This window comes from Oxyura jamaicensis, chromosome 1 (genome assembly GCF_011077185.1).
Source record: "Oxyura jamaicensis isolate SHBP4307 breed ruddy duck chromosome 1, BPBGC_Ojam_1.0, whole genome shotgun sequence".
NCBI classification, from domain to species: domain Eukaryota; kingdom Metazoa; phylum Chordata; class Aves; order Anseriformes; family Anatidae; genus Oxyura; species Oxyura jamaicensis.
Genome location: NC_048893.1, coordinates 104,201,216 through 104,228,002, shown reverse-complemented (window position 1 = coordinate 104,228,002; position 26,787 = coordinate 104,201,216). Strand labels below are relative to the sequence as shown.

At 33.6% G+C, this 26,787-nt stretch overlaps 1 protein-coding gene across 3 annotated transcripts in view; it reads right to left on the bottom strand.

The window, feature by feature from the left end:
• The window catches only part of NCAM2 (neural cell adhesion molecule 2), a 285,808-nt gene that overhangs the window by 33,666 nt on the left and 225,355 nt on the right, over positions 1-26,787 (bottom strand). For all 3 annotated transcript variants that reach the window (XM_035315435.1, XM_035315436.1, XM_035315438.1), the window contains exons 13-15: positions 12,906-13,025; positions 10,898-11,019; positions 3,865-4,045 (exon numbers count right to left, since the gene is read on the bottom strand). In XM_035315435.1, coding sequence (XP_035171326.1) covers positions 3,865-4,045; positions 10,898-11,019; positions 12,906-13,025 — 423 coding nt within the window. The remainder of the gene's footprint in view (positions 1-3,864; positions 4,046-10,897; positions 11,020-12,905; positions 13,026-26,787) is intronic.

Sequence of the window (26,787 nt, the reverse complement as noted above, 5' to 3'; positions counted from 1 at the left end):
ATTCATGCAGTATTAAAAATAAAATAGGAAGAGCCCCCAAACAAAAGTGAAAACACACACACACAAAAAAAAACAAAAAACTAATAAACAGCAAAAACAATATAAACACACACATAAAAAAAAAACCAGCAAAATGAAAGAAACAGTTGTAAGAAATTCTTACTGTCCCCAAATGCTTTTCTCATTTTCCTACTATCATAGTGAGTCATTAGTTTAAATGAAGAATAAAACAATATTATGACAAAAAATAACTTACAGCCATTTTCAATATATACTGTATACTGGACTTCCAGAGAAACAGCAGTGACTGGATAAAAGGCTTGTCTAACACTTGCACCAAATATCCTCTTTTAACATCTTTCATTGGATTTATGTTTAAGATAGGCCTATAGATGTGGTTTTAGGTTGCAAGAGTAGTATTTCAGAATGATAGCTATGATTTGGATATTTTTGTACCAGCTGCACAGTACCAAAAGAGAGGATATATATCTCTGCACTGCTGAGAGATTAAACAGACCCATACAAACGGCTGTAGTGTCACCCCTGTGAGCTGACAGAGTTCATTTGTTCCCTGTGACACTTAGAGAGTTTGTTATGGCTGCAGAGGTTAGTCTATGCTGTCCTAAGACTGATAAACAGCTAAGAATTAAGGCACATAGCTCCTTTGAGAATACCTTTATTACCTACAAAATTAGAAGCAGCTCAATACTAAAGAAAAGCTAAAATGAATTTTTCTAAAATATCACAAATCAGTACTTAAAATCTGATAAAGACTTACTCACAGGCAAGCACACTGATATTAGATTTGTGCCTACCCACAAGTACTGGTAACTAACATATCCAGTGAGATACTGGAACATGTAAATACTACATTTAAGACTATGCTGCTCTTTCTTCAAAGCATGATTCTTAAATACATGCTCATACACCTAAGTAAATAGTCAAACGGAGAGACAGAATTGCTGACTGCAAACAGTAACTCAAACAAGTAGGAAGTAAAATTATATATACATAGATAAAATATACAGTAATACATAAAATACATGTATTTGTAAATACAGTCAAGGCAAAATGTTTTAACAAGTCAATCTGCTGAGTATTTCTCAAAGTTAATGGAATATTCCATTAGTAAACCCTTCAGAAAACTGGGAAACTCTTATTAAAATTATTACGAATTCTGAGGAACTTATCACAGATGTGAGTGATTCAGTGAATGGAGACTGTGTTAAAGGCTTAGGAACAGAAATTACAAAACCAAGTACATCTAGTTGGAGGCTGCTGAGGCCAACCATGTGAAAATTAAAAGGCATGTCTATCTCATTTATACATTTAACTGATGCTGATTTGCAGGCTGAGGCATCTTGCTAAACCTAAGACTGGTAATGGAAGATTATCACATTGTTTTATTATAAAATTTGACTGCCAGCCAGGAGCCGGTACTCACTTGCACTTCCTAATAAACAGAAGATGTGGGTTCTGTCCCCACAGGAATTGTGTGTTCACAGAAGCAGAGTTTTGGCTTCCAGTCCCTGCCCTCAGGGATTACTCTTCTGACATCTCCAATAGCTCTTGGAAGAATAAATAGACTCCTTCTGAAGGAATCAGAACCAAAGTCTCATTTCTTGTGATTACTCCCATTTCCCTGTAAAGCACCCCTCAAAGGACACCAAATGCATCCTTGCCTTTGTCTCTCTCCAGCTCTCTGATTATGCTTGCACACATTTGCAATGTAGTATTATGTTAAGTATAGCTAACCATCATGATACCTGGGAAATCCCCAAATTCTCTGGAGGTAGGTAATACCCATGAGATTGGGTACATAGGACCTACAGATATCTTATTTTTGAATGACATTAAGACCAAGACAGAAACACTCAGTTCAGCTAAAGCGACATAGATCTGGGCATGAACAAACGAAAACCTTTATGAGTCTTAGAAACTTTTCTAATCATCACATGTATAATTAGGAAAGGAATCTCAGTGATCACAAACAGCTAAGAGGGCACAGAATAGGTGATGCAGATTCATTCAGAATTGTACCTAATTGCTTTCTTCCTTCTTTGATTTAGCTGTAGATACCTAGATGAAAATGCCCAAGCCTCAAAGCATATAAATAGGGTGTCAGCTGAACTAGTCAAGATGTTATCAGTGATACAGTCTTGTATCAAGTGAAACAAGAACTGACCTGCTAAAAGTTGAGCATTTTATACACATTACCATGATTTAAAAAAGTATATTTATACTTCTGTAATAATATCATATTAACAATATGCAATTTCATAACAAGATAACCATACTGACTCATGAATGTGAACATTAATGTTCCACTGATTTTAAGTCTCTTTTGACATACTTTTAAAAATTGCCTACAGAATGTTCTTATGATGGGAATTTCACAGCCTTTATAGGCTTTGCAAAAACAGTTGTCAAAGAAACTAATTAGTTCCACAATCATAATTACAATAGTGATTCATATAGAGAAGACTTGATGTTAAATAGTGTAACAGACTTCTCCTTATAACTAGTTAGAGGTTATGGGAGAGTACCAAAAAGAAAAAGCCCCATAATACCCATAAAATTATGTTCAGAGAAAAACATTCTCTCTTCTGCAGCTAAATTAACTAAACTGCTTTTTACTTCAACATCTAGAGACCATTTATGTTTTTATTTATGCAGGCATATCATGTTTCTCTGTTATATCGTCTGTGGTAATAATATGGAATAATTTGAGTAATTTTAACAGGTTAAAGTTAAGCTGTGTTGCAAAACAAGTAAGCTTTGGACATTCAAAAAACTAAAAAAAAAATGGTTTATGCTTTCTGTAAGTCTTTAACTAAGTAAGTTTTAAATTAATTTTCTACTTGATAAATATTATCGTTTCATTGAGGTAACCATTTTCCATACATTTCTGTTACTTTTTCCTTTTGACCATGGAGTGAAACTTTAATTCTGAATGATGGCAATCACAAAGCACTATCTGTTTAAAAGCAAGTACACAGGGCTTATAGAGGCTCCAAATCTCAATCAAGATGCAAATCAACTCTCTCAACAGCAATCAATTCATCAGTCAGATAAGGAGACCTCTTCACCATATAATTTGCTTTATAAAAAAATGAAATTATTCATAAAATATCAGAAATTACCATCACAATTTATGTTTATTCTCAATTAAATAATTTTACACTGTTGCACCAAAATATAACTTTGCTTTAGGAAGCACTAAAACTTGATAAATTAGCTACTGAAACACACTCCACTCTTAACTCCTATGAAGTTTTCCTTTAAAAAATTCCAAACCTTCCTATTTACACACTTAAAAACATAAACAACATTTCTACCTATTTCAAAGCTTGTGAATAGGCCTATGAGATGGCTGCATCCTCACTGTGTTATAGTGAATCAGTAAGACAGTATCTAAATAAGCCTATTTGAAGTCTTAACCTTGTCAGACATTAGAATAAATACCCTTATTTTATGTGTACCTTAAAGCACATGTAGCAATATTTGACTTGTACTGAAATCTAGAATTCTAACAAATTGCCTTACAACTGACAAATACACAGTAAAAGCAATGTATTAAAAATGCATCTTACAATATTGTATTTCTTATTAACCGTCATTGTCTGTGTTCAAGATTTAGCATTTGTTCTGTGCTTACAAATGACATTAGTAAGATCAAAGTAGGAAAGGAGGGTCCCATCAAAGGGTTTTCAGTCAAATCTTTGCTGATAACAGAGCTTGTCTCAAACTTTGTCAGTTAAGGAAGACTTCAGTTACCTTAAGAGAATGTTCAACTACCCACATTAAAGTACTATCAGTAGCAAGCAAGCAATTCAGAGAGAAAACACTCTAAAAGCAACTTACCTGTGATAATGTTGGGCTTTGGTGGCATGCTGAATTCATACAATGTTGGTTCAGAAAAGCCCAGTCTGTTGGCAGCTGTAATTTGTACTTCATAACCCATGGTCCACTGAAGATGCTCTAAGATGATGTGGTCTTTACTACCCTGTACTTTTTTCTCTAGCCACTGATCTTCCTTATCTTTCTGTAAAGATGCAAATAGTTTAAATTTTCAAAAATTCTTGCATTATTTGTCTAAAATATGTCTACATATTATTATTATTTTTTTTTAATAGAGAGTTTTATTTCCAAAGACTGAACATTCAAGTAATCTATTTTTGGAATTCTGAGTATTCAGGCTTTTTGTAATTTTGTCTACTCCTAATCATTCCATAATGTGAATTTAGGGATTTTGTTGACAATTTTTTTTCAACCTTTTGGGCTGAATTTGTCATTTGCACAAATACACTGTTCAGTGTGCAGCAACAGCAGGATAGTTATTTACAATTTCTGCTAAGAATAAATTTTGTAAAAGTTTATTTTATACAGATGTTGCAATTGCATTTTGCTCAATGTTCTTTAAAAAAAAATTCCCATTGAAACCAAGCCTGAATAGTTCATGAATACAAGCTGTGCTTATATTATACAGCTAGTTATATACTGAGTACATAAACTGTACCAGTATGTTGTACTACAGTAACATATTGCAAATCAGGCTGTATACAATAATATAAACACCATTAGTGAGTATGCAGTCCTATGTTTATGCTGGTGAAAGGATACATTTAAATCAGTGAGATAGAATCATAGAGAAAAAAAGAGTTCTGATAATTCAGACACTTTATAATGCATCTATACAAAGGAAACAAATGGGGACTTAGGCAGCAACCTGATCTCCGGCATTGCAAAGGTAAGCAGTCCAAATTTATGAAATCTCTTTTTAGTATTTTTAGAGCATAATATATTTTAATTATTCCTTATATGAATGAGAATTAGAAAATAATTAATAAGAAAAAGAATAAAACAATATATACTGGGAATCACTCAAGACATCTTGCTCAAAGGAGTTTCAGCAATGGTAAGAATCCATTCAGTTTTCTTCTTACAAAATGCAGAGGTACAACATAGTGCCAAAAACTGTGGCTGAGAGCCAAATCTTGGCCATCCAGCCCATACACCAAGACAGTCAATAGCTGTCTGAAGAAAAACACCTTTCAAGTAAGTTTTTTTTTTTTTTTTTTTTTTTTTTTTTTTTTTTTTTGCGCTACAGACCACTATCTATCTCTGTAGCTTACATTTAGGATCTTTGCTGAACCATCTTGCTTACATAGTGCTCTATTTCAGTGGCTGTTTGAATTGGTGACATTTTGGAGGAGTTAGAAGAAAAATACACCTATTGATATTCCAAAGAATATGAATGAGAAAATTTGAAGGGGAGTTCATGATCTTGGTGCATGCACATATAGTGACATTCACATATGTGTGAATGTACTAAGGAATTCTGAATAAAATACAAATCACAGCAGGAGAAAAAATACACCAAAATGGGAAAATAAATATTCAGGCTAACATGGTTTCTGCAGGTAGAAAAGATTGCATTGCAAACAGATATATATTCTGAAAACAAATGGTAGAACTACATGTAGTGAACAGAATCAGGTTTGTAAAGAAAACTGTACAGGTTTCTGTATGAGGATGCTCCTCTACAGACATAAAATTAAGTGACAAAGCAGTTGTTCTACAGTTTGGTCAGGTGAAGAATAATGAAAGAGCTGAAATGTAACAGGATACCTGCATGCTATGCCAGGGAAGTGACACCTTAAGATTAGTTAAAAGTGAAGCCTACTAGGTGGACTGAGATAATTGAAACAGACAGAGTCCAAGCACTGAGCTCAAAGACAGCACAGTGTTTTATGAAGAGTGACAAGCACAAGATGGGAGAAAGAAGAATAAAGAAAGTATCTGGAAAGCAAGTTGTCTTCTAATGATGAACAGAGGAAGTCTTCTGGAATATGGTCTAGGTTTGGCATCTTAAAGACAAAGAACAACTACAATGTCCTCAATTCTAGCTGTTATTTCACATGCATTTTCAAGTTTTATTTATGTATTTTTTTACAAAGAGCTCAGTAGTGTGTTGAGATTTATTTTACTATTAGAGTAGAAATGCAAAAAGAAGAAGGAGAAAACAAAAGTATGTCAGTTAAATCTTCCTACAAATCTCCCTGTTTATCCTTTAATTGGTAGATTAAAGAGCAAAAAACAGAACTATAAAAGAACACTTCAACTTTATTAGGCTGTTCTATTATTAATATTGCTTAAAATTTATAGGAAGCTCTATAAATGCACAGCGTTTTACAACAAATGAAAGGAATTCTGAAATCATGAACTGAAGTCTAATTTGAGGGGTGAGTTAATGTAAATGCCTTCAATCATCATTTACTATTAGTGGTTGTATTGTTAATATGCATCAACAAATCCACATTTTCAGGAACTGCAATCGGATCTGCAACCTCAGAGATTCAACTGTTCCTTCACTTGCATTTTGCTTTGTTTTCTATAAAGCCCAAATACTCCTTTATTGGTCATTGATGCTGTGACACTGACAAATAAGTGTCAATTTCTGGGCATCTCACTGCCCACTTCCACTACTCTTAAGCCTTAAATTCACACTGTCCTCTTCCCAGAATCAGTCTCCAGTTGAAACAAGCCTGCCACAATGCTACAGACCAAAGTGGCAAAACTAAAATTTTGTTTATTTCTTAAATATATACAAAATCTTAAATATTGTCTTTAAATGTAAGCATCGATGGATTCTTTCTCAGAAGTGCCTAGGAGCTAGATTTGTAAGGCAGCTATGAGTAACCTATGCACCTAAATACCTTGACAAAAAAAGAGTAAACAAACATCGTGACACTCCAGTCTACTTGACTGCTTCTCAAAATCAAGGTCACCTCTAACAACAGTGGAAGTAAAGCCAATCCCCTGTTTGGCCACTTAACTATTTACTAGTCTAGAAAATAACATCTCTTTTTAATGGCCATTTTATATTATACCTAAGATTACATTCTCTGGGAACTTGTAAAAAGCAATTAACTCCTTCCAACCTTTCCTCTCCAACTTCCCTAAATTGTTGCACTGAAAATTCAGCTCAAAAATTTTGCTATTACGTTGGTTAAAAAAAAAAAAAAAAAGGCGGGGGGGAGGGGGGCAGGGAAAGGGCAGGAGGTGCCAAACAATCTTGAAAGCCAACAGGAAAGAGAAAATACTCAGGAAAAACAATCTGACTGCTTAAAGCAGTGAATTCACAAGAATTCATCACATTAGGATGGTGTTTTGTAGGTCTGGGTGACATTTTAGAAGAGGCAATACAAGATGAATGCCAAACAAAGAAAAAATGGCTGCTAATGTGTAATGTAATTTTAACACACCTTATGTGTTAAAATGCACAGAAAGTTCAAGGGTCTGGCATGTAAAGTGGAACTCTAAGATGCAAAATATATATATATAAAACTGGTTTATGGCAGGTATCTCAGAGTGGGAGTGAATGAGAGATTCTCTCCATTTGAATTATTCATGTTCTACAAGTGTTTTTCTAGAACATATCATCAGGCAACAAAATGAACACAGTCAGCCATCAACATAATCAAACATGACTGAAACACATGATCAGAAATCCAACAACTGTCAGTACCAAAAGTCAGAGCATTAATAGTAACACTCTCACAGGTCAACATGGGTAACAGCTTTTAGGCCTGCAAAAGCTAATCTCTCTGGTTTTATTTCCTCTAGATATCATTATGGATGCAAAATGAGATGAAAAGAAATTTTATGCTGTTACTGTTTTTCAAAATATGATTTTATGTAATTTTTCTTGCCTCTATAAGTATATAACCATAAAAGATTGATATTTTTTTTTATTTCATTCTAATTCTAATTTTTTACCAAAACTTGACTTTAAAAGGAACCACAACATCCTTTTTTTTTTTTTTTTTTCCCCACCCCCATCTTACTTTTGGCATTCTGTGACCCCAAATATGGGAAGAGAATTCCCTTTTACAATCACTAAGAAGCCTATTTCAAAACTTGTCTTTTAAGCATTATGAAATTCAATTCAGGGTATGGTACCAAAATCATAATTGAAGGCTTGGAACCAATCTCTTCAAATAATACCATATGCAGACAACATAAAGCAGCAAGCACAAATTCACAAATGCAACATACGCAGCTACGGAATATCCACTGTCAAAAGACATTAGAGCAATAATCTGGTACTTTTGCTTGTGATGCGTGAGTTGCGTAAGTGATTATTCCTGTATGATGATCATACATTATCTGTATGCTGTTTCTGGTGCCTTAAGCTGTGCAACACCTTCCATTTGTTGCTTTGTAGCCTCCCTTTCCTGAGCAGGCCTGTGCTTGTCACCCACGTCTCCTGAGCTGCTGTGGCAGTTTCTCCCCTGTATCCCAAATGCTTTTTCCTTCTGTTCTTCTTTAATTCCTCACTGCCTTATGTGAGGAATATAATCTTTTCAGCCATCCCCACTAGCTTTTAGTTTACTGCTCTCATACTTGGCAGATCGCACAGCAGATAATAACTGTTTACAAATCCAGTACACAGTTCCCCAGCAATTTACATGTATAAAGCTTAATTTCCATTGTGCAATACCAGTACCTGATCATGTGTGCCCCAACCAACATTAGCAGTGCCAAAACAAGGAATGACCAAAGGAGAGTGCAAGTGGGTCCCTATTAGAACTACACAGTTACTATGAAAAATGTGGCTGGGGGGGCACCTTCTCCTGCACTGCACAGGATGCCTGTCTGGGGACACTCCTCTTCCCAGATGGCTGCTGGGTTCAGTTTCTAGTTCTTTCTCCCTCTCTTCCTATTCTCTCATAGGATAGCTTTGAAGACAAGGTATGCCATCAGCTTTGGACTCCATTAGCAAAGCTTTGCAAAACTCTCTCAATTTACTTTGCAGAGCAACATGAATCGAATTGAGACTGTTATTCATAAAAAAAACTGCGTAATACTTACTTGTCCGAAATACAACACAAAATGGGAGACTTCTTGTTATTTGATTACAGTAAGTAAGCCCTGCCTATAACATGAATTAACTTATGTTAGGAAAGCAAAAGTTAGCAAAAAAAGAAAACTTACCAGTGTCCCTAGACTAGGCTATAATATTTCCACAATATCTTAAATGCCGTCCTACTCCTGGTTTTAAAAGATCTTTATAAACCTTAAGCATGAAGGAACTGACTCAGTAAGACATGAGCTGCTATGAAACACAAAGAAGAAAAGCCATTGATATGTAGCTTGTTATCTAATATACTGTTTAAACATGGAAGCAAATACACTGGTCCAGGTGCTAGTAATGAGGCTGGCAAGAGCTATAGAAAAGTCAATTAAATACGACCAATGAGGAAGATAGAAGGGAAGCAGTCAACAGATAATTAAGAACTTCAAATAGCATCCATTCGTTCTGATTAAAATACCAAAAAATTACTGTGCTTTTTTGTTGTAAGAAGACCTTTAATTTAGTCAAATTGCTTTTTCAGTTGGAAGCTTAGGGAGATATGGATTTCAGCTCCAAGTAAAAGCTATCTCCTGTAACCTATTATGTTTCTAGTTACTGCTTAAATTGTACATTTATCTTTCAACAATAAACAAACAAACAAAAAAATGTCACTCTATTCTGTAATACTGAACCTTAGTCAAAACACTGGATCAAAATCATGTTTCCAAAGTTATTCAGGATAGATCCAGAATCATTTAACTTACTTAAATCACAGAAACAGATTAAATTCCTCACCTTGCATATATAAATGATATCCATACCTTGATGCTAAATTTATTTAGCAAATAATTTAGGCCAGGCTAAGCACTTGATGATAGCCAGAGCTATCATCAAAAAGTTGCATTATAGGAAACATAAGGAAATTTGACAAAAATTATTACAAAACAAGGAGCTCACTTTTCCTGTTTGGAAACACTAAAGTTCTGCATTTAGTTTATCAAAATGTGCTAATTTCTATTTAATGTGTTTGAATATTTGTTGTTATATAGCTAATCTCTTTCAGACTCTTGAAGTGGATGTATAAATCTGCTGCTTTATACTCTGGTAAAATATTTTCTTCTTGGGTCTGGTCAGATAAAAGTGGTGTAGTCTTTCTAAAAATGCAAGGAAGTTATTAGAAAATGCATACTTCTGAATTCATTTAATTGATTTTGCCAGCTGTAGAGTTACTTCTTCAATGCAAATATTTCTAAATGTAGTATATCTGACAAGATATTTTAGGTGCTTTTATTAAAAATAGTAGTTTTAAATAGAAAAATACATAGAAGACATAATTCACTGAAAAATAAAATAGACATTGCAAGAAATACTGTATTCTAAACTTGCCAAATTTGACAAGAGAATGACAAATCAGATGCCAGCTGAGAGACAAATAAACTATGCAAGGGGAGTGTTAAAGAACTGGTATATAAACTGAAACTTTTCAATGTCTTAGTAATTAATAAATTACTGGGCTTTTGATATTTTAAACTGAACTTCGGAATCTAGAAAGATTAATTAATCTCCTTTAAAATAAATATGGAACACTGAAAACATCCTACCTCTAGGATGCTATCTGTAAATGCATAGTTATTACAGATGATTAACTTGCTTTTCAAACAGTCTTTAATTATGTAACTTTAATGTCTGCTCATCGACTGCACTTTTGAGAGCTTAACATGAAAGTTCCTCATTTACCATGTAACAAAACAGAGAATACGTAAGTTTTCTTAATAGAATGAACCTTTAAGAGGAGCAGAGCGTTTTTCTTTCATTCTTTCATTTTTTTTCTTTTTCTTTCTTTTTTATAATCTGGTTTTAGTAACCTAGTCCCAAGAGAAAACATACTATACTATATCCTAGATTATTTTTCTTCTTTTCTTTTTGTAGTATGCAAACTGTTTTGTTACATTTCATATAATAGTAGTAACCGTCTATACATGAAGAACAGGTATTACTAAGCAAAAACTGCCTAGTTTGAATCAATGAAATACTTACACTTCTGTATTTCACAATATATTCCAAAATGGGGGCACCTCCATCATCTTGTTTAGTTATGCTAAGTTTAAAACTCTTGCCACTTCCTGGTTGTCCGTGAATTGATGGGGGGCTTGGCTCCCCTAAGTAATGAAAAAAAAAAAAAAAAAAAAAAAGGAAAAAAATAATTTAGAAATGACAGAAACCTCAAATTACTAGTGGGAGCTTGTCCATAACCAAAATCTTTAAAGTTAGCATAACTCTTCCATGCATTGCAGAGTATCTTTAACATGTGTTAACTGTTTTGCTTAAAGTGTGTTCTAAACTAGATTAATAATCTCACACAACGAAACAAAATGATATCAAGTATGAAAGAGGTATCAGATTCTTTGAGACTTTCTGACTTTTTACACTTTCAAACGTAATTTACTTCAGAAATGATTTAGCCATCAATTCAGCAAGGCTGGTAAGCTGCTACTCACACTGAAATTTATGAGTAACACAGAAAAACGCTATTAGCATTAAGCATGAGCTTTAGTCCTACATTCCAGACCTGAACTGTAATAAGTGTTAGATAAGTTGACTTTTCAGTAACTGTGTCAAGGCAAAATTAGATATTTGTAAAGTAGTCTGTATAAAGAATGAATGTAAAGAATAACATTTTGAAAAGAAGAAAAAATTTCTCTGTAATGGAAGGAGAAAAATAATCTTAAACATACAATTGATGGGTTTATTGTCAGCTTTAATCACTTTGCTAATGACATTTCACAGACCAATTATAATTTCTATATATAATGCCTATTGTAAAATTTCAAATCAGATCCTAAATTAACACATCATAATTGTCTTCTATTCAAAATATCTGTAGATATCCATTCACCCAGGGATATGTTGTTACTTTCAAAATATTTATAATATTTGTTATATTTGTGTTTAATCTCTTTTCAAGGGAAAAACAATATTTAAATCTCATCACAGATTTTCCTAGCTTTCTATAAGGTAATATATGTATCAGTTCTATCAATTTTTATCACTTTTCTACCAGGTATAATGTGCTATATGAATAATAGCAAATTATTCTGTTATATAGTATATTTAGGATATACATATGCTTTAAACAAAAATAAATTTGAAAGCTGACAAGTTACAGGTTTTGGACAGAAGAAACTTGTCAATATGAATATTGACATAGAACAACATAGAAATATTTTGTGCATGACTATTATTGTTCATTCCATTAGGGGCAGTATTAGCTATACTGAGTAACATCCTACCCTGAAACCAGTTCAATTAGAATATTTTATGAGAGACAGATCTACTGATCTGTTGCTGATATATTTTCGTGTATCTACCTGAGCACAATACAGTGCTATCTGTAGTTCCTTTATTTTTAATTCTTCATTTGTGTTTCATTTATTTATTATTATTTTATTTTAAAAATTAATTTGGGGACATAATTTTCATTAAAATCTTTAATCATTAAATCTGAATTTCTTGTCTATAAAGGTTACTATAAATATAGAATTGGCTTTGCATCATTTGCCACTTTCATATCATAGTTAAAACAATGCATTCTCATTATTTTTCTATAGCTTAAGGTTTTTGTTTTAGACTTGATAGTTGCAAAACTTGTGGTAGCATGATCTGCTGGGAGAATGTCTCCAGAAAGGGCTAATTAATTTCTCCCAGATGTGTGTAATACTCTGTGTGTAAATGAGGAAAAGTCTTTCATCTAGTACATTTCATGTGCTGTGTTCTTGAATATAACATGAAGATTTGTCTATGTCTCAAAAATACGAATAATTTAATCCATCTAATTTAAGTTCATTCGTATTTGTTGGAGAGGATAAGAGAAACAAAATTTCAGAGAAACAACGTAGAGAAGACTGATGTTATATGCTGCTTCAAAGTGTATAAATATAAACCATGTTATCCACAGTGAATCATACTTGAAATTATTAGCTGATCCAGAAGCAACATACTCAACTAAGAATTTACATTTTTATTTAATAGCACAAGTATTACTCACGGACAGGTAAGGTCTGAAATATCTCGATTTTGCTATATTCTCCTTGCCCTTTTCCATTTACAGCAGCTACTTTGATTTCATATGTCGTATTTGGTTCCAAATTGCTGAGAACAACCATTGCTAAAGGAAAGTGAAAAAAAATACAGAAACAAATTTTGATGAAGCAATGCATTTTTAAAAAAGTCATACAAATTCATAATTTTTTTTGCTTTACCTGCTTTACTCAGAGTCCAATTTTCAAACAGTTTAATTTCAATTCCAGTGGTTTCAAACTTAGCTGTTTTTCTGAGTTCTAATAGTACCATTTTTTTTTCATCTGCATGCAAATATTGTTGTGAATGAGAAATTCAGGCTTCTGGAGGAATTTGATGTCAGTTTATAGAAGCCATAGGCAATAATTAAGGAGCTTGATGAGGGATTGCTATTTTTCGTTCAGCCTGTGAGAGCACAGGAGACACAAATCTGGCTCCAACTTGGCAATGGGCATCTGCTGCATGTTCAAGCCATATGCAAACAGTTCATGACTTGCCATTTCTCCTTTTCTGGATAGCAGTACCAACAATCCTTTGTCTATATTCCTGGATGCAGCTATAGTGAATTACTGGTGCTATGCTCAGACAGTTCAACCTAAAATGACAGGTGCTTATGATGATCAAAGGAAAAGTTTCAAGTTTCCTACTAAGGACCTGAAAGTGAATTAAGCACGTTTGCAGATACTCAGGAAGAGGTGTATGGAAATGCATGCTACATTACAACAAAAAAGTGTTTTGGGAAGCAAATGTTTTCAAATTTTGGACTTACAGTTTTCCTGTAACTAGAGAGACAATACAATCCCTTCCCCTACTCCTCAGGTGATTTCACAGAATCACAGTACCATTTAGGTAGGAAAAGACCTTTAAGATTGTCAAGTCCAATCATCCAAGTTTCGTAACATGTTCTTCAGTAAGTACTATGCTTTCAAAAATCAAGACTCATGCCTTGGCAGCAATATTTCACAGAACCTGAACATGTCACTAGAACACAATCTGTAAATGCCATCAGAAGCAGAAAATGAGGCAGAGAATGTTGCCCAAAATAACATTGTACAGCTCTAAGAAAATTGTTGCTGACAATGCATAGCAACAAATCCAGAAACAAAATGCAGAAAAAGGATATTGGATTCCAGGATCACCTATGGGAATGCAGTACTCTACATTACCTTAGTACTGTAAATTACTAATACCAACATTGAATATGCACATGGAAACTTAGATCCATAAAGAGGTCTTGGACCATTACCGCGTCTTTGTGAGAAAGCTTCTTTTTGCTGTCTCCACAGAAATTGACTGCTTGCTGTTTGCCAGCTCTGAGCTCCCCAGATGTCAGGTTCATATCAGGGAATGGACATAAACTGGATGGACTTTAGTTGAAGCACAACTATATTCGTCTTACCCAGAAAAGCAGGTGCTGTGTTATCTTACAAGAGGAAACAGAACTCCAGTGTCTTGAGAAAGAGCGAGTAGTCTCTTTCTCAGTTTCTAAGGAACCTACTTGCTTTTTTCAATATAAATTAGTATTTCAACAGTTGCTTTAGGTTTGCTTTTCTATATTTGATGAAAGTAGAATTAATTGTCAGCACCTTATATTCTTTTGACTCTAAATTTACTAGAATTTCCATTTATTTTGTTACTGCAGCAGACAGAGGTCCCATTACATGTGGAGCTAAAGGGATTTAATTAAATTTGGAAAAACAGTAACTTCCACATTTCACACTTTATTATGAGTGCTTTGCATGAATTTGCCACTGAAAAAATAATAACCATTTTCTTGTAAACAAAACAGTAGAATTGTATGCCTTCCAGCACGCAATCATTTTAAAGAGATTTAAAAATATCAAACCATAAAGTATAGCCATTTTGTGAAAAAATAAAATACTACCATGAGAATAAGAATCAAATTTGGAGAAGAGACGGATTATGACATATAACTTTCAGCTATGGTAAGATGGAATTTAAAACCTCAGACAAGCAGTAGGTGTGTTTGGCTTGCCTTTCAGCCGTGATTATTTTCCAAGGCTGGATAATTTCATTGAAAAAAAAACCTTAGGGCATACTAAAAATTAGTGTTACTGTAAATGCTTTTAAAATTTAAACAACATCAAAGCACGGATATGAGTCTATGCTTAATAAAACACGAACATGTTAACTATATAAAACCTAAGGATCCAATTCTATAAACACTTGAGTGACTCCTGGGGCCTATCTAAATGAATAAAATTACTTATATATGCAGTATTTAAAGAATTAACGTCTACTTTATAATCCCCTGAACAGTACTATGTTTCTGGATACAATGATTCTTACAAGTACATTTATGAAATTAACCCAACTAAATCTGATGGCATAATATGCCCTCAAAAACTAGAACCACTTGGTATCAGCAATGACATGATGTGGACATTTTTTATAAACAGGAGAAAATTTATAACCATGTCCTCCAGGAAAGCAAAGCAAAGAACCATAACTGATCAGAATACTTTAAATACTCCTGTTGAAAACCTAGAATAATTGAGAAAGATAAAGGAACTATCCCATTTTATGTTACAAAAAATCAGGGTTTAAAAGTAATCTAAGAGTAGTGAAAGCTTTCACTGCTTATTAAGTGTTTTATATTTTTGAAATATGTTTAGAATGAAAGCAAATAATACAATAATTCACTTTTTTTTTTTTTTTTTTTTTTTTTAAGATATGTACCTGTCCATGTATAATCTGTTACAAAATCAATGTATTCACCTGTCCATATGCAAATGAAACTCTTAGAGGAACCCATAGCTCACAGTCCTGGCCACAATTGATGTTTCAGTTTTCAGTGATCATCGAAGTAATTGCCAGTAAAATTTCAAATCATATTCTGAAAGAAATAGGAATTTCACTTTCACTATACGAATGTGAAAATGTAGTCCTCTGCATACCATATGTGAATTATGCCATCGGCACATTCACTGGCATACATCGAGTCCCAAAGAAATGAGGTTCCTTAATCATAGTGAGTCTTTTTATACTTCATCTATCTGCTTCTGTTTTTATATTGTCTTCCTAATTACAGCATCTGCATGCTTTCTCTGAAGCATTCCATTTTAATTTTTTCTGGGATTATTCACACACTTACATTGAAGAATAGACTCGGAAGAACTACTCCTGAAAACAGAAGATTCTCTGGTGAACTCTATAGGTGTTGCAGGGCTCAAGTACCATGCTGCTCAACAGCATTTGTATTTTCGACTTTTAAGAAGATAGTTAAGGAGGCTGAAAATCACGTGGTACTCTTGCAGGAGATCATGACACAGCAAGCTAACAGTATTATGGTTCTGTTTTCTTATACTGTATACAGAGTTTAAAACATCATTTTTTTATTATATATATATATATATATATATTTTGGACAAGTTATGCAAGAAATAGTGTTTCAATTCTGTAGCAAAGAATTTTTAAAAAGCCAGAACAACCACAGAGAATTAAAACTCACCAAACAGAAAAATTCATTCTGACTTGGTCTGTGACAAGAAACCTAAAGATTAAGTAGTATTAAAAATAAAGCCCTTGCTTTTTATTATATAGAGTTTTCTAACTTGCAAGCAGATCTAAACCATTAAAGGATGAATGCACTACAGAAAAAAAAAAAGGTACAAAAAATGGAATATTAGATAAAATGGATAGACCAAAATTCAGAACTCCATGCTTAATTGTCAAATTATTTCAAATACTGAGTATAAGCTTTTCAGATAGGTAAGTTTTATTGCAGAATATTAACTGCTACCAAGTTGAAACATACAAGAATGATATCTGATGATTTGCTGTAAAATAAATCATACCATAAATCCGACTCAGTAAAAACAAAACAAAAATCAACAGCTTCTTTTCTAGTCCAGTGGTAGGTTGCTTACATTACCTTCTTACAGAACAATGAGATGGGAAATGCCTGGTATATTAAACTGTGTTTTCACCAAATAAAATCTGGGTCAGAAATCTTTAAGGACTCCAATATATTACATAAGCCACCACCAAAGTAAGGACGTTTGGGGAACTAATAGTGTAGTTACACTACATTAATCCCATAGTAGATCTTACATGAGGTTAATTAACAGAAATATTACGTCAATACTCATTGGAGAACTACCTGTTCCATAGAAAAATGCTCTTCTCCTAGTTTTGATTACAGTCCTCTGAGGATGACAACTCTAACTTAAGTAGGACATAAATTTATTTCGAAACAAAGCAGCTGAGACACATCATTGCTGAAATATCATCTTCAGTCATAAATATTTCAGATAATGGCAGCAGTGCAAAACTTCTGTCAAAGAAGCATTACATCTAGGAAGGGTTTTTCCTATTTCTTTCCCTCTAGTCTGAATCTCCATTACCTATGCAGACTGAATTCAGTGCAGGTTAATAAGTGGAGTGTTTTGATTTAGCAAAATTTTGCTGCACCTTTTACTCATTTTTGACTACTCTCAAGGAAAACCTGAGTCCCCTGGAAATACCTGAATCTCTTTCAGAGGAAAAAATAAATAGCATTTTTCATGGAGCTTAAAGTTTTCTCTTTGTGGAGATAACTCATTTTCTTTTAAGAAAAGAAGAAAAAGGACACGAGGGAGAGCAGTGAGGAACCCAAGGTGGCAGGACATGGGAGGAGAGCAGTGTGTAACCTATGGTAGCATAGTATTAAAATTCCGTACAAATGCATCCTGTATCTGTAGATGTCACATATTGGAACTTCTCTCTGAACCTCTGTCTGCTTGGGATGAGCAACATGTTTTTGACTAATTTACATGTTTGCACAATAGGAGAAAGGGTGTAAAAGCTATTTTTCTACCTGAGGCTTACAGAGTTAGATCACAGACTTGTTGGCAAAATGAAGTTAGAACTTGCCACAGGCAGAGAAAAACATGAAAAACAACATAACAACAGTTTTTGCAACACAATAAGCAACATGTTTATTCATATGCAGAAAAAGTCGCACTGCCTCAGTTCCATCTGTCTGCCTTGCCTGTCTGCCTTCATAATTAATTATGAAATTAATTTCATAAGTACTGATTCAGCATCTGGCTATAAATGCCAGAATTCAACTAACACAAAGAAAAGAACTTTAATAATGAAAACATTTCAAGTGGTACATTATATGAAAAAAAAAATATATAATGGTAGCCAATCCCACTGATACCAAAATTATTGGCATAAATTCCATCAATATATATGGAGACAGGATCAAGGCTTAAGCCATACCCTGATATGTATACTCAGAAAACCACACAACCATTTTACAAATCAGAGAGAATGACTCTGTCATCATTTTCCATCTTTGCACTATAACATAAAATTACTGCATTCCTTTGCAATAAAGGTTGTAGTGGCTTAATTAATTGTGAATATAAGTTAATTACCTGTGAATAAAGATATATAGTATTGTAGATCAGATATAATTAATTTAGTAACATGAATAATTTCATTATAAAATACTTCTCAGAGGTTGATATTACAAATGCACTTGGCAAAAATATTTTGTAAACAGCCCCCAAAACACAATTACCCTGTTAAACTCCTTCTATAAATAAACTCCTATTTATTTTTATTGGCTAGGATTCTGAGATGCTGGGTATACAAATTAAACCAGGAGTAGCATAAACACACTATAGCCATCCAGGAAATTACCTTTGCTACCTATTTTTATTGAAATAAAACTAAGAAAATGAAATAATCTGGTAGGAGAATTATCGTTATAAAATGTACAGTGCTATACATTAATGAAAACAAAGTAAGCAATACAATCCCCCCAGAAAAGAGCACATTAGTGGACTGACAACACAGTTTATAATATATTGAACCAACATGAATTCAAAAGAAGGATTTTGTCATTTTACATCATTTATGATGTAGCAATGAATAGGTTTTCTTTAGAAGATTTTATAATTCCAAGTTAATTTTCTAGTTGATATTTTAAAAAAGCAACTTTCATTCTGTATTTAATTGAAATCACAGCATAGCACACAGTTTAGAAAAAAAATCCTCGGAGAAACATTTCTGGAACAAAACCAATCTACTAAGATGGATCATTATACCATAAATTGTTCACGTAACCTGATTCAAAATAGAAACATACTTGCATGAACTATTTATCAACTGATGCATTTTCTCAAATGCTTTAAGAAAAAAAAAAAAAAAAAAAGGCAAATTACTAATTGCATATAAATTTTTTAGGCCACAGGCTTACAAAATATATTACTATCATTAGTACTAGACCCCATATTATCAGGATATCTTCTTTTAAGTTATTGTGTTGGATCTATTTGAAAATAATATAGAATGTTCTATGAACAAATTCTGACATTTGTACTTGGCAGCCTCTTGTCCCATCAACAAGCCTGTGCAACTAGGATTTACCTTTGGTAGATTTGGGTTCTTAACACCAGTAATATAGAATTTAGATGTTAAACACATGTTCTAACTTAAAAAGAAACAAAACCATACTAATTTTACGTTTATCCTATAGCTTTCTACAGATGTACCCTTTCATTTGTCCTTTCTTCATCTCCAATAATTGGGCATGTTAGTACACTGAAATCTTCAAATTACTCTACGTTAAATCTCCTGCTACAAAGAAAAAAAAAACACGGTCCTTTCATTTAAAATTTGACACAAAATGTTTTTGTTATCCCACTAAAAACATATCTTTGACACTTTAATGAAACAAAAGATCTTCTTTGGCTTTTTCAAGAAAACATACTGTAGAAAGTTACCCAAACACAGAATCAATACCTTTGGTTAGATAACTCAAAGAGGATATGGAAGATGAAGGTTTAGGATTTAGTTAAATCTCGCATCTATAATCAATTTCCGTTCTTCCTGTTCTTTGGACTTTCTTTTCTTGAACAAAGTTTGAAGATATTTCAACATCCTTATTCTGATTTGTGTGCGAGATAGGGCAGGTTGGGAAAAAAAAAAAAATATTAAAATTTGTATTAGTTTTAATGCTGATGTTTTTAGTGCAATTTTTTTGCAATAGCAAACATTCTTTACATAATTATTCTGAAAATTTCTAGGAGAATATAAAAGGTATCACTATTAATTCCAACTTGATAGTCACCTTTTCCATACAGAAACTGTTTAACTGTATAAAATGAGTGAGTGCGTAATAAGAGTATATAATATATAAAGAATATATATATTCAGAATAGATATCTGAAAATCTGCAAAATAATACTTTTTCATCCTAACATTCCTGATTCTAATCACCAGCATTGAAACTGATGCAAGTTAATTTTTATTTCACTTTAACCTTTTTTCTTTTTCTCTTTGCCTATACTACCTTTATGATGACTAAGTCTAACTGCTTACTAACAAATCTTTTAAAATGCAATTAATTTCCATAAATGCTGCTTGTATCTCTTAAAAGGAAAGAGGAAAGGAAAAGAAATGGAGGGGAAGAAATACAAAGAGGGAGAAGGGAGAAGGGCGGGAAGGGGAAGAGGAGAAGAGAATGAAAAAAAAAAAAAAAAAGGACAGTTAAAATGTTATTAGATACCACCATATTTAAAGTTTAGGAGAGTGCTTGATACAGTTGATATTCCCTGTAAGATTTTTTTAAGCAAAACAAAGGCATATTTTATAAACCAATTCTTTGTACAATTCAATAGGCTAAAATAGCGAGCTTTAAAAACATGCAATTTAAATGCATTTGAAAAACAAATGCTCTTTGAATAACGTAACCTTAGAAATGGCAGGTCTCCTCCAAGTCCTCATTAGCTCTTCCTTTTTCTTTTATTAAATAAACAATTATTTTAGAATTGGTTTTCAATAAATTATTTTTTTAGATTTTTTTTTTTTTGATGCATAGGACTGTGTGTACGTGAAGTGCTGAAATTTATTTGATGAGAAATTAAACAAAAGCTAATATTTTGTTATCCTAATATTTAGAAGCATTGACTTGAGTTAGCTGAAATTACGGAAATGCATCTTCTGGAGATCTGTGAACTTTGGCTAAATTCTTACGAGAACTACTTGCACTCTTTTAGTCCAAAACACACATCCCAATTGTCTAATTCAACTGAAGGAAGAGCTGCACAAGCAAAGAGACTGCAGAATGTCAACTGGTTAACCGTACATATTGATGCTCACCTGTGCAGGCACCAAGATGACACCCTACAGAAACCTCAGTTAAATCTTAGTTAATTATAGGACTTTGAGGCTAGGGTGAAAGAGTTCCTTCTGGTCATACTGAAAGGCCTAGGCAGGAGCAGATGCATACAGCAAGCAAATATATCCAAACAAGGCTGCATAGCTTATTGCCACTAGCATGGCAGACTGCCTGCTAGGTCTACATTTGGAGCAAGAATGAGCAAAGTTTATTGTCCCCTCTAATTAGTGTTGGTAAGGCCAAACCTGGGATTTGGTGTCCAGGAACACTAAGAAACTGGAGAGTTTCTCTGCTCTCCAGCAGAGAGCTACCAAGAGGATCCTAGGACACAAGAATGATAAGTAGATGCTGAGGCTTATTTAGTCTGGTAAAAAGAATGCCAAGAGGTGATTGAAAGTCATGTACAGTCCCTTCACACTGGAATACAAACAGCTGTGTAAGACTTCTCAACAATGGTGAAGAGAATAATAAGGGCAACAATTATAAGTTGTAATTTTAGCATGTCCATGCCATACATCAGAAAAAAACTTGATCAATGGGAGAGTAATGAAGCATTGAGGAGGTTGCACAAAGACAAGAGGGTGAGGAATGTCCATCCTTGAAGGTTAAGACTGACTCAGACAAAGCCATGCCTGACCTGATTCAGGACTGGCACCAGTCTTGCTCCAGGCAGGAGTCCAAAACAGATTCTATAAAATTAAGAAGAATAATACCTTGGTTCTTGGAATTCAGTTTTCTTCTCTGATATAAAACTATTCTACACTCCTTAATTTTAAAGTCCACTGATCGAAGAAACAGACAGCTACTTGCAAAGGCCTCCAATTAGAACTTTTTATGAGACAATAAAACAATAGAGTAAAATCAGTGGGGATTTGGACTGCTACCAAATATTCCCAAAATCCTGCAAAAAGAAGGTAATCTTCAAAATGCTTTCTAGCATATGACCGATGTTCTCAGTATATCAGCATGAAGGTTCATTATCAAGTATTTATGACTGTAATTGCTGCAATGTTAATAAGAGAAATTACACAAAATTCACAGACTTACTGCTAAATATAAAATCTGATGAAGTTAAACCTTTCCATAAGTAAAATTTATTTTCTGTAGACATTAATTTTAAAATTCTCATATAACAAAAATTTTTAGGTCAATTATACATTATTGGTGATATGAGCACATAGAGAACAGAATTAAGTCCTCTAAAGTAAGTAGTACTTTATTGAGTGAATATACTATACTGCGTTATGCAGTAGAGAAATGACTATTAATCTCATTGCAGAAGGGCAATTAAGGCTCTTAATAAGATCATTTACACTATTTCAATCATCCATTTTTTTTTTTTTCTTTTTGAATACCCATCAAAGCTAAAAGCACTATTTACTGGAAGACCAAGAAAATAAGAGGTTCTTCTAGGGAGAAAAGGGGATCCCAAATATTATGAGACTAAAGAACACGTAGCTTGTTGTTGGATTTTACCATTTTACCTAAACATTTAAAAGATGGTGTATATATTCCCTGTCTTATATCTGTACTATCTCTTTGTTGTTAACCATTTTGTGTGACAGAAGAAAAACTTCATACATAGTTACTCCATCATTCAATGACCTTGACAATACTTACAGAATATTCTGTCCTCTAAGAACACTTTGCTGTTTTGTATTACAAAATGTAGATGAAGTTTGTATATGCATAAATATTCCATAAATGTGCTTTACCTTTTTGTAAGCAGATTGGAGATGTAAAATGGATGCAAATGAATACAATACTGATTTGAAAGGCAAAATTTGCAGCTGCACCATGCATCTCACTTATCAGCTATTCACATCTAATATTGCATTGCACAACTCTTTTCTTAACAAGATTTACACTTAGGAGCCAGATCAGCAAGACCTTTACATCGGATCAGCATGTTCTCTGCAAATCTACTTGTGAATGTACTATCTAGAAAGCTTGAAAAGGTCTAAACAAGAACTAGCCAAGAGTTGTCAGTAAAGCAGGAAAAAACATGAAATCACAATAAAGGAACACCAGGTTAAAAATATTTGGAATAATTTGGACTCGATGATCTTGAGGTCTCTTCCAACCTAGAAATTCTGTGATAATTAACTGACTTTCCATTGAACTTTTTATTAGACATACACACTTCTTCAGATCAAAATATCTTGAATTTATTTCTACAAATTTTCAAATTTGCATCTTTTTTAAAAGCTTCAACATAAATCATGCTTCACAATGAGCTTTGACTGTTCAACTAAATGCAACTATAAACAGAATTATGAACTATTGAGAAGACGAGTAACCTCAGATATTGGCAGTGGTTATATCTGCATGACAGTTGCTTTTAGTAATGAACTCATGTTGTGAAGTAAATTTTCTGGGTTTTCTTGACTTTTCATGACATTTTATTCAAATTTGAATGTGAAAAGTGCATTTCAGTCTCCTGACGATTCAGGTCTATATAAAAACCTGAAATACTTAAACCTAGCTTTCCCTTTACACTTCTCACATTCCAGACTCTCTAATCCATCAATGTAATTTACTTTGAGATATTTATTTCTAATCCAAATTTTCCATCCACACGAGACTTGTAAAACCAAGATTAAGCTGGATAGAGGCCAAAAGTAGTATAGAGACAGAATTAGAGGGATGAATAACTATCATACATGCAGATATACACACAAACTAATTTGAGTAATTTTTTTTCTTACCATTTAAAATAATCTATATTGCTTGTAAGTTGCACCCATTCTTTAACTTTTTTTTTTTTCAATTTTATGACACATTGCAAATTGTATCATGCCATATTACCCCAAGAATTAAGATTTATTAAAATTAAGGCCTTTTTTATTCATGCAATTTATTATTGTTGCAAACTGTATCATTTTAGCTTGTTAATGTATATATACAGTCCCACATTCTGATAATTTTCAGAGCTGTTTTAAGTTGAGAAAACTGATTTTGAATCAAGATATACATAGTTTCTTTTGAAGAAGTGATCCCTTGAGGCCCAGCAATAGTATCATATCTGATACAGGGAATGATGCTTTTTTATGGTTTATGCAATTTATTTTTACGGCAATAAATTATTACCTATTGACTACAGACAATTTCTTAAATTAAACCACTCGTTCAAGTCAATTTAATAGTATTATAATCAAAGTAAAATTTTAAGATTCTCCATATTGCGTATCATCTGCTGTGGTACAAGTTCGATATAAAATTACAACACATTCTGGTGGTTTGCTTTTTTTTTTTTTTTTTTTTTTTCATCCAGTTGTCTTAGAGTGCTTGCCTGCAGGTCAGCTAAATGGAGAACCAGATTTTAAAGCTGAATTCACAACCAAGAAAATTTCTGGAATACAAACGTGATATTCCAGAAATGTAGAAACACTCCTTAGGAATAGAAAGTGTCATTTTAGAATTGAATGTGATGAAAATTTTTGTCATAGAGAGCCAAATCTGACAGCAATGCCAAGGAATTGTCTCAAATACTTACTACAAATATATGTTCCCACTGGAACAGGCTAATGAGCATTTTTTCCTTTTGCTTTCGCTGCTTGCACCAAACACTAATGTCTTGAAGATTTTTTACCTATTAAAATAATTTTGAATGCTGACTAACCCTACCAAAATATTTGCAATTTATTTGTTTGATCTACAAACTAGGATGCCATACTCTACTTAGTCATTAAGCCCATTAATTAAATTATTAATTTATATGGCCTTCTTATCTCTCAGAAGTCCATTTGACATTCTTCCTAGTTTAATGCTGAAGTATTATTACACTACCAGAAAGTCCTTAATAAGAAGTTGGGTCCAATTTCATGCATTAGTACAAAGGAAGTGTATAGTATAAAATCTACAATATAAGATGTGGTACATGAGAATGGCAATTAAGCTATATATTAGATTTCCTCTCCATGACAATAAAAAGCAATTGCTGTATTTTAACATAAGAATTTCTTATTTATGTTTCTGAAGTCTCAGCAGAAAATCATACAGTGTGAGTTTCCGAAGTCTTTTGAAAGAATGTCTGCTCATCTGATGACTGTCAAAAAGTCTTGCTTAAAGACAAAAAATGAAATTCACTAGCATTACTCAAAAACCTGAGCTGTACGTACAATAAATAAATAAATAAATAAATAAATAAATAAAAGTCATCAGTCATATACTCTGGGGCTCCCTACCCTGCCCAGACTCAGGCCACTGGTGGGCCAGGCTCCATCTCCCCACAGCCCTACCCTGCCCAGCCATGGGGCGACCCATCCGGGCCCACATATGGACTCACAGCCTGGCCTAGCTAAGGCCCAGCCCTGGTAGCAGGGAGCTGCCCAGTGCCCAGTGCCAGGTGCTGGGGCTGACCCATGGGGTGCTGGGTGGCTCTGCAGCTGGTGGGGTGGTGGGACAGGGCGTGCCTGCAGACCCTGCATGGCTGCCCTTGGAAGCCTCCAGAGCCCTGGCCCACGGACAGCCCCACCACACCCTGGGACTATAGGGCTGAAGCGTACTTGTAACAAGACAATTTTCATATTCAGCAGAGAATCTAGTAAGTGCAGAAAAATCTGTCTACCATTTGCTCGCTGATCTCTTGGCGAACTATGCTAGTGTTGATTATGACTTTTAAATCCCTAAATAGCCTGAAGTTTGCGTATCAGAATGATTGCTTCACTTTTTGTGCTCTCCTTCAATAGCTGCAATCAGTGCAGTCTTTCAAATGAAATCTTCTTCATTACAAAAGACTAAGGAGAGGGAATAGGGAAGCAGATATTCTTGGATACAGCTCCAGGACTCTGGAATTTTCTCCTTAACTTGATCAGAAAACATTTCAAACTAGTACAACTTGAGAAATAAGCCAACTTCTGAGGGAGACTTTGAAGAAACGGGCAAGGAGCATCCCAGATGAAATGAATTGCAAGCTATTTGAACAGATTTGGACAGAATTCATTTCATATTGCTTAATTTTCCTAATTAAACTTGCAAGAAGGCCTAACAGCTTCAGTTAGGATTTTTCATATAAATAAAAACAGTTATAATCCTACTTCTAGATGGCTTTATACATGGCTATTAGGTCATAATTATGAGAAAATTACTTGTTAGTAGCAGTTCCTTTCAAAAACTTTTTGAAACATCAATCATTTGCTAACACTTTATTTATAAACTAACTTCTGAAGCTATGTTGCCATGATGTTTGTTTCATTTAAATATATATATATATTGTTCATTTTATCAGTTTATAGCTGTTCTTTATTCACTGTATGAAGACAACTACACCATTCCTTCTGGTCACAGCACAGGGGGACCAGAACATCCACTTCAGCCTTGACAGTCTCCGTATTGGAAGACTAACAGTCTTTCAGGCACTACTTTCTCCAGCATGTATGATCTTCTGCCTTTCCCCATTAAAGACAGTCTTGGAATTTACACATTACCTACACTGTGGCAAGAAAGGGCTGCAGTACTGTTTTATTGCTCCTGAGTTAAATCAATCTGAACAAAAGCAATCGTGTAAAATTGCAGCATGGTTTATCACTGGTTGCTGGGGAAAAAAAAAACAACATGAGTCATGCATTATGTATGCATCATTACTTGAGTTGTGCAAGCAGTTAACTATACCCGTGTAAAAGTGTTTATATCTGAATCTTAACCATAAACCTGTCTCAAAAATCTGAACAGACAAAAAGAGTGATTTTGTTCCCATTAAATAATATTGACC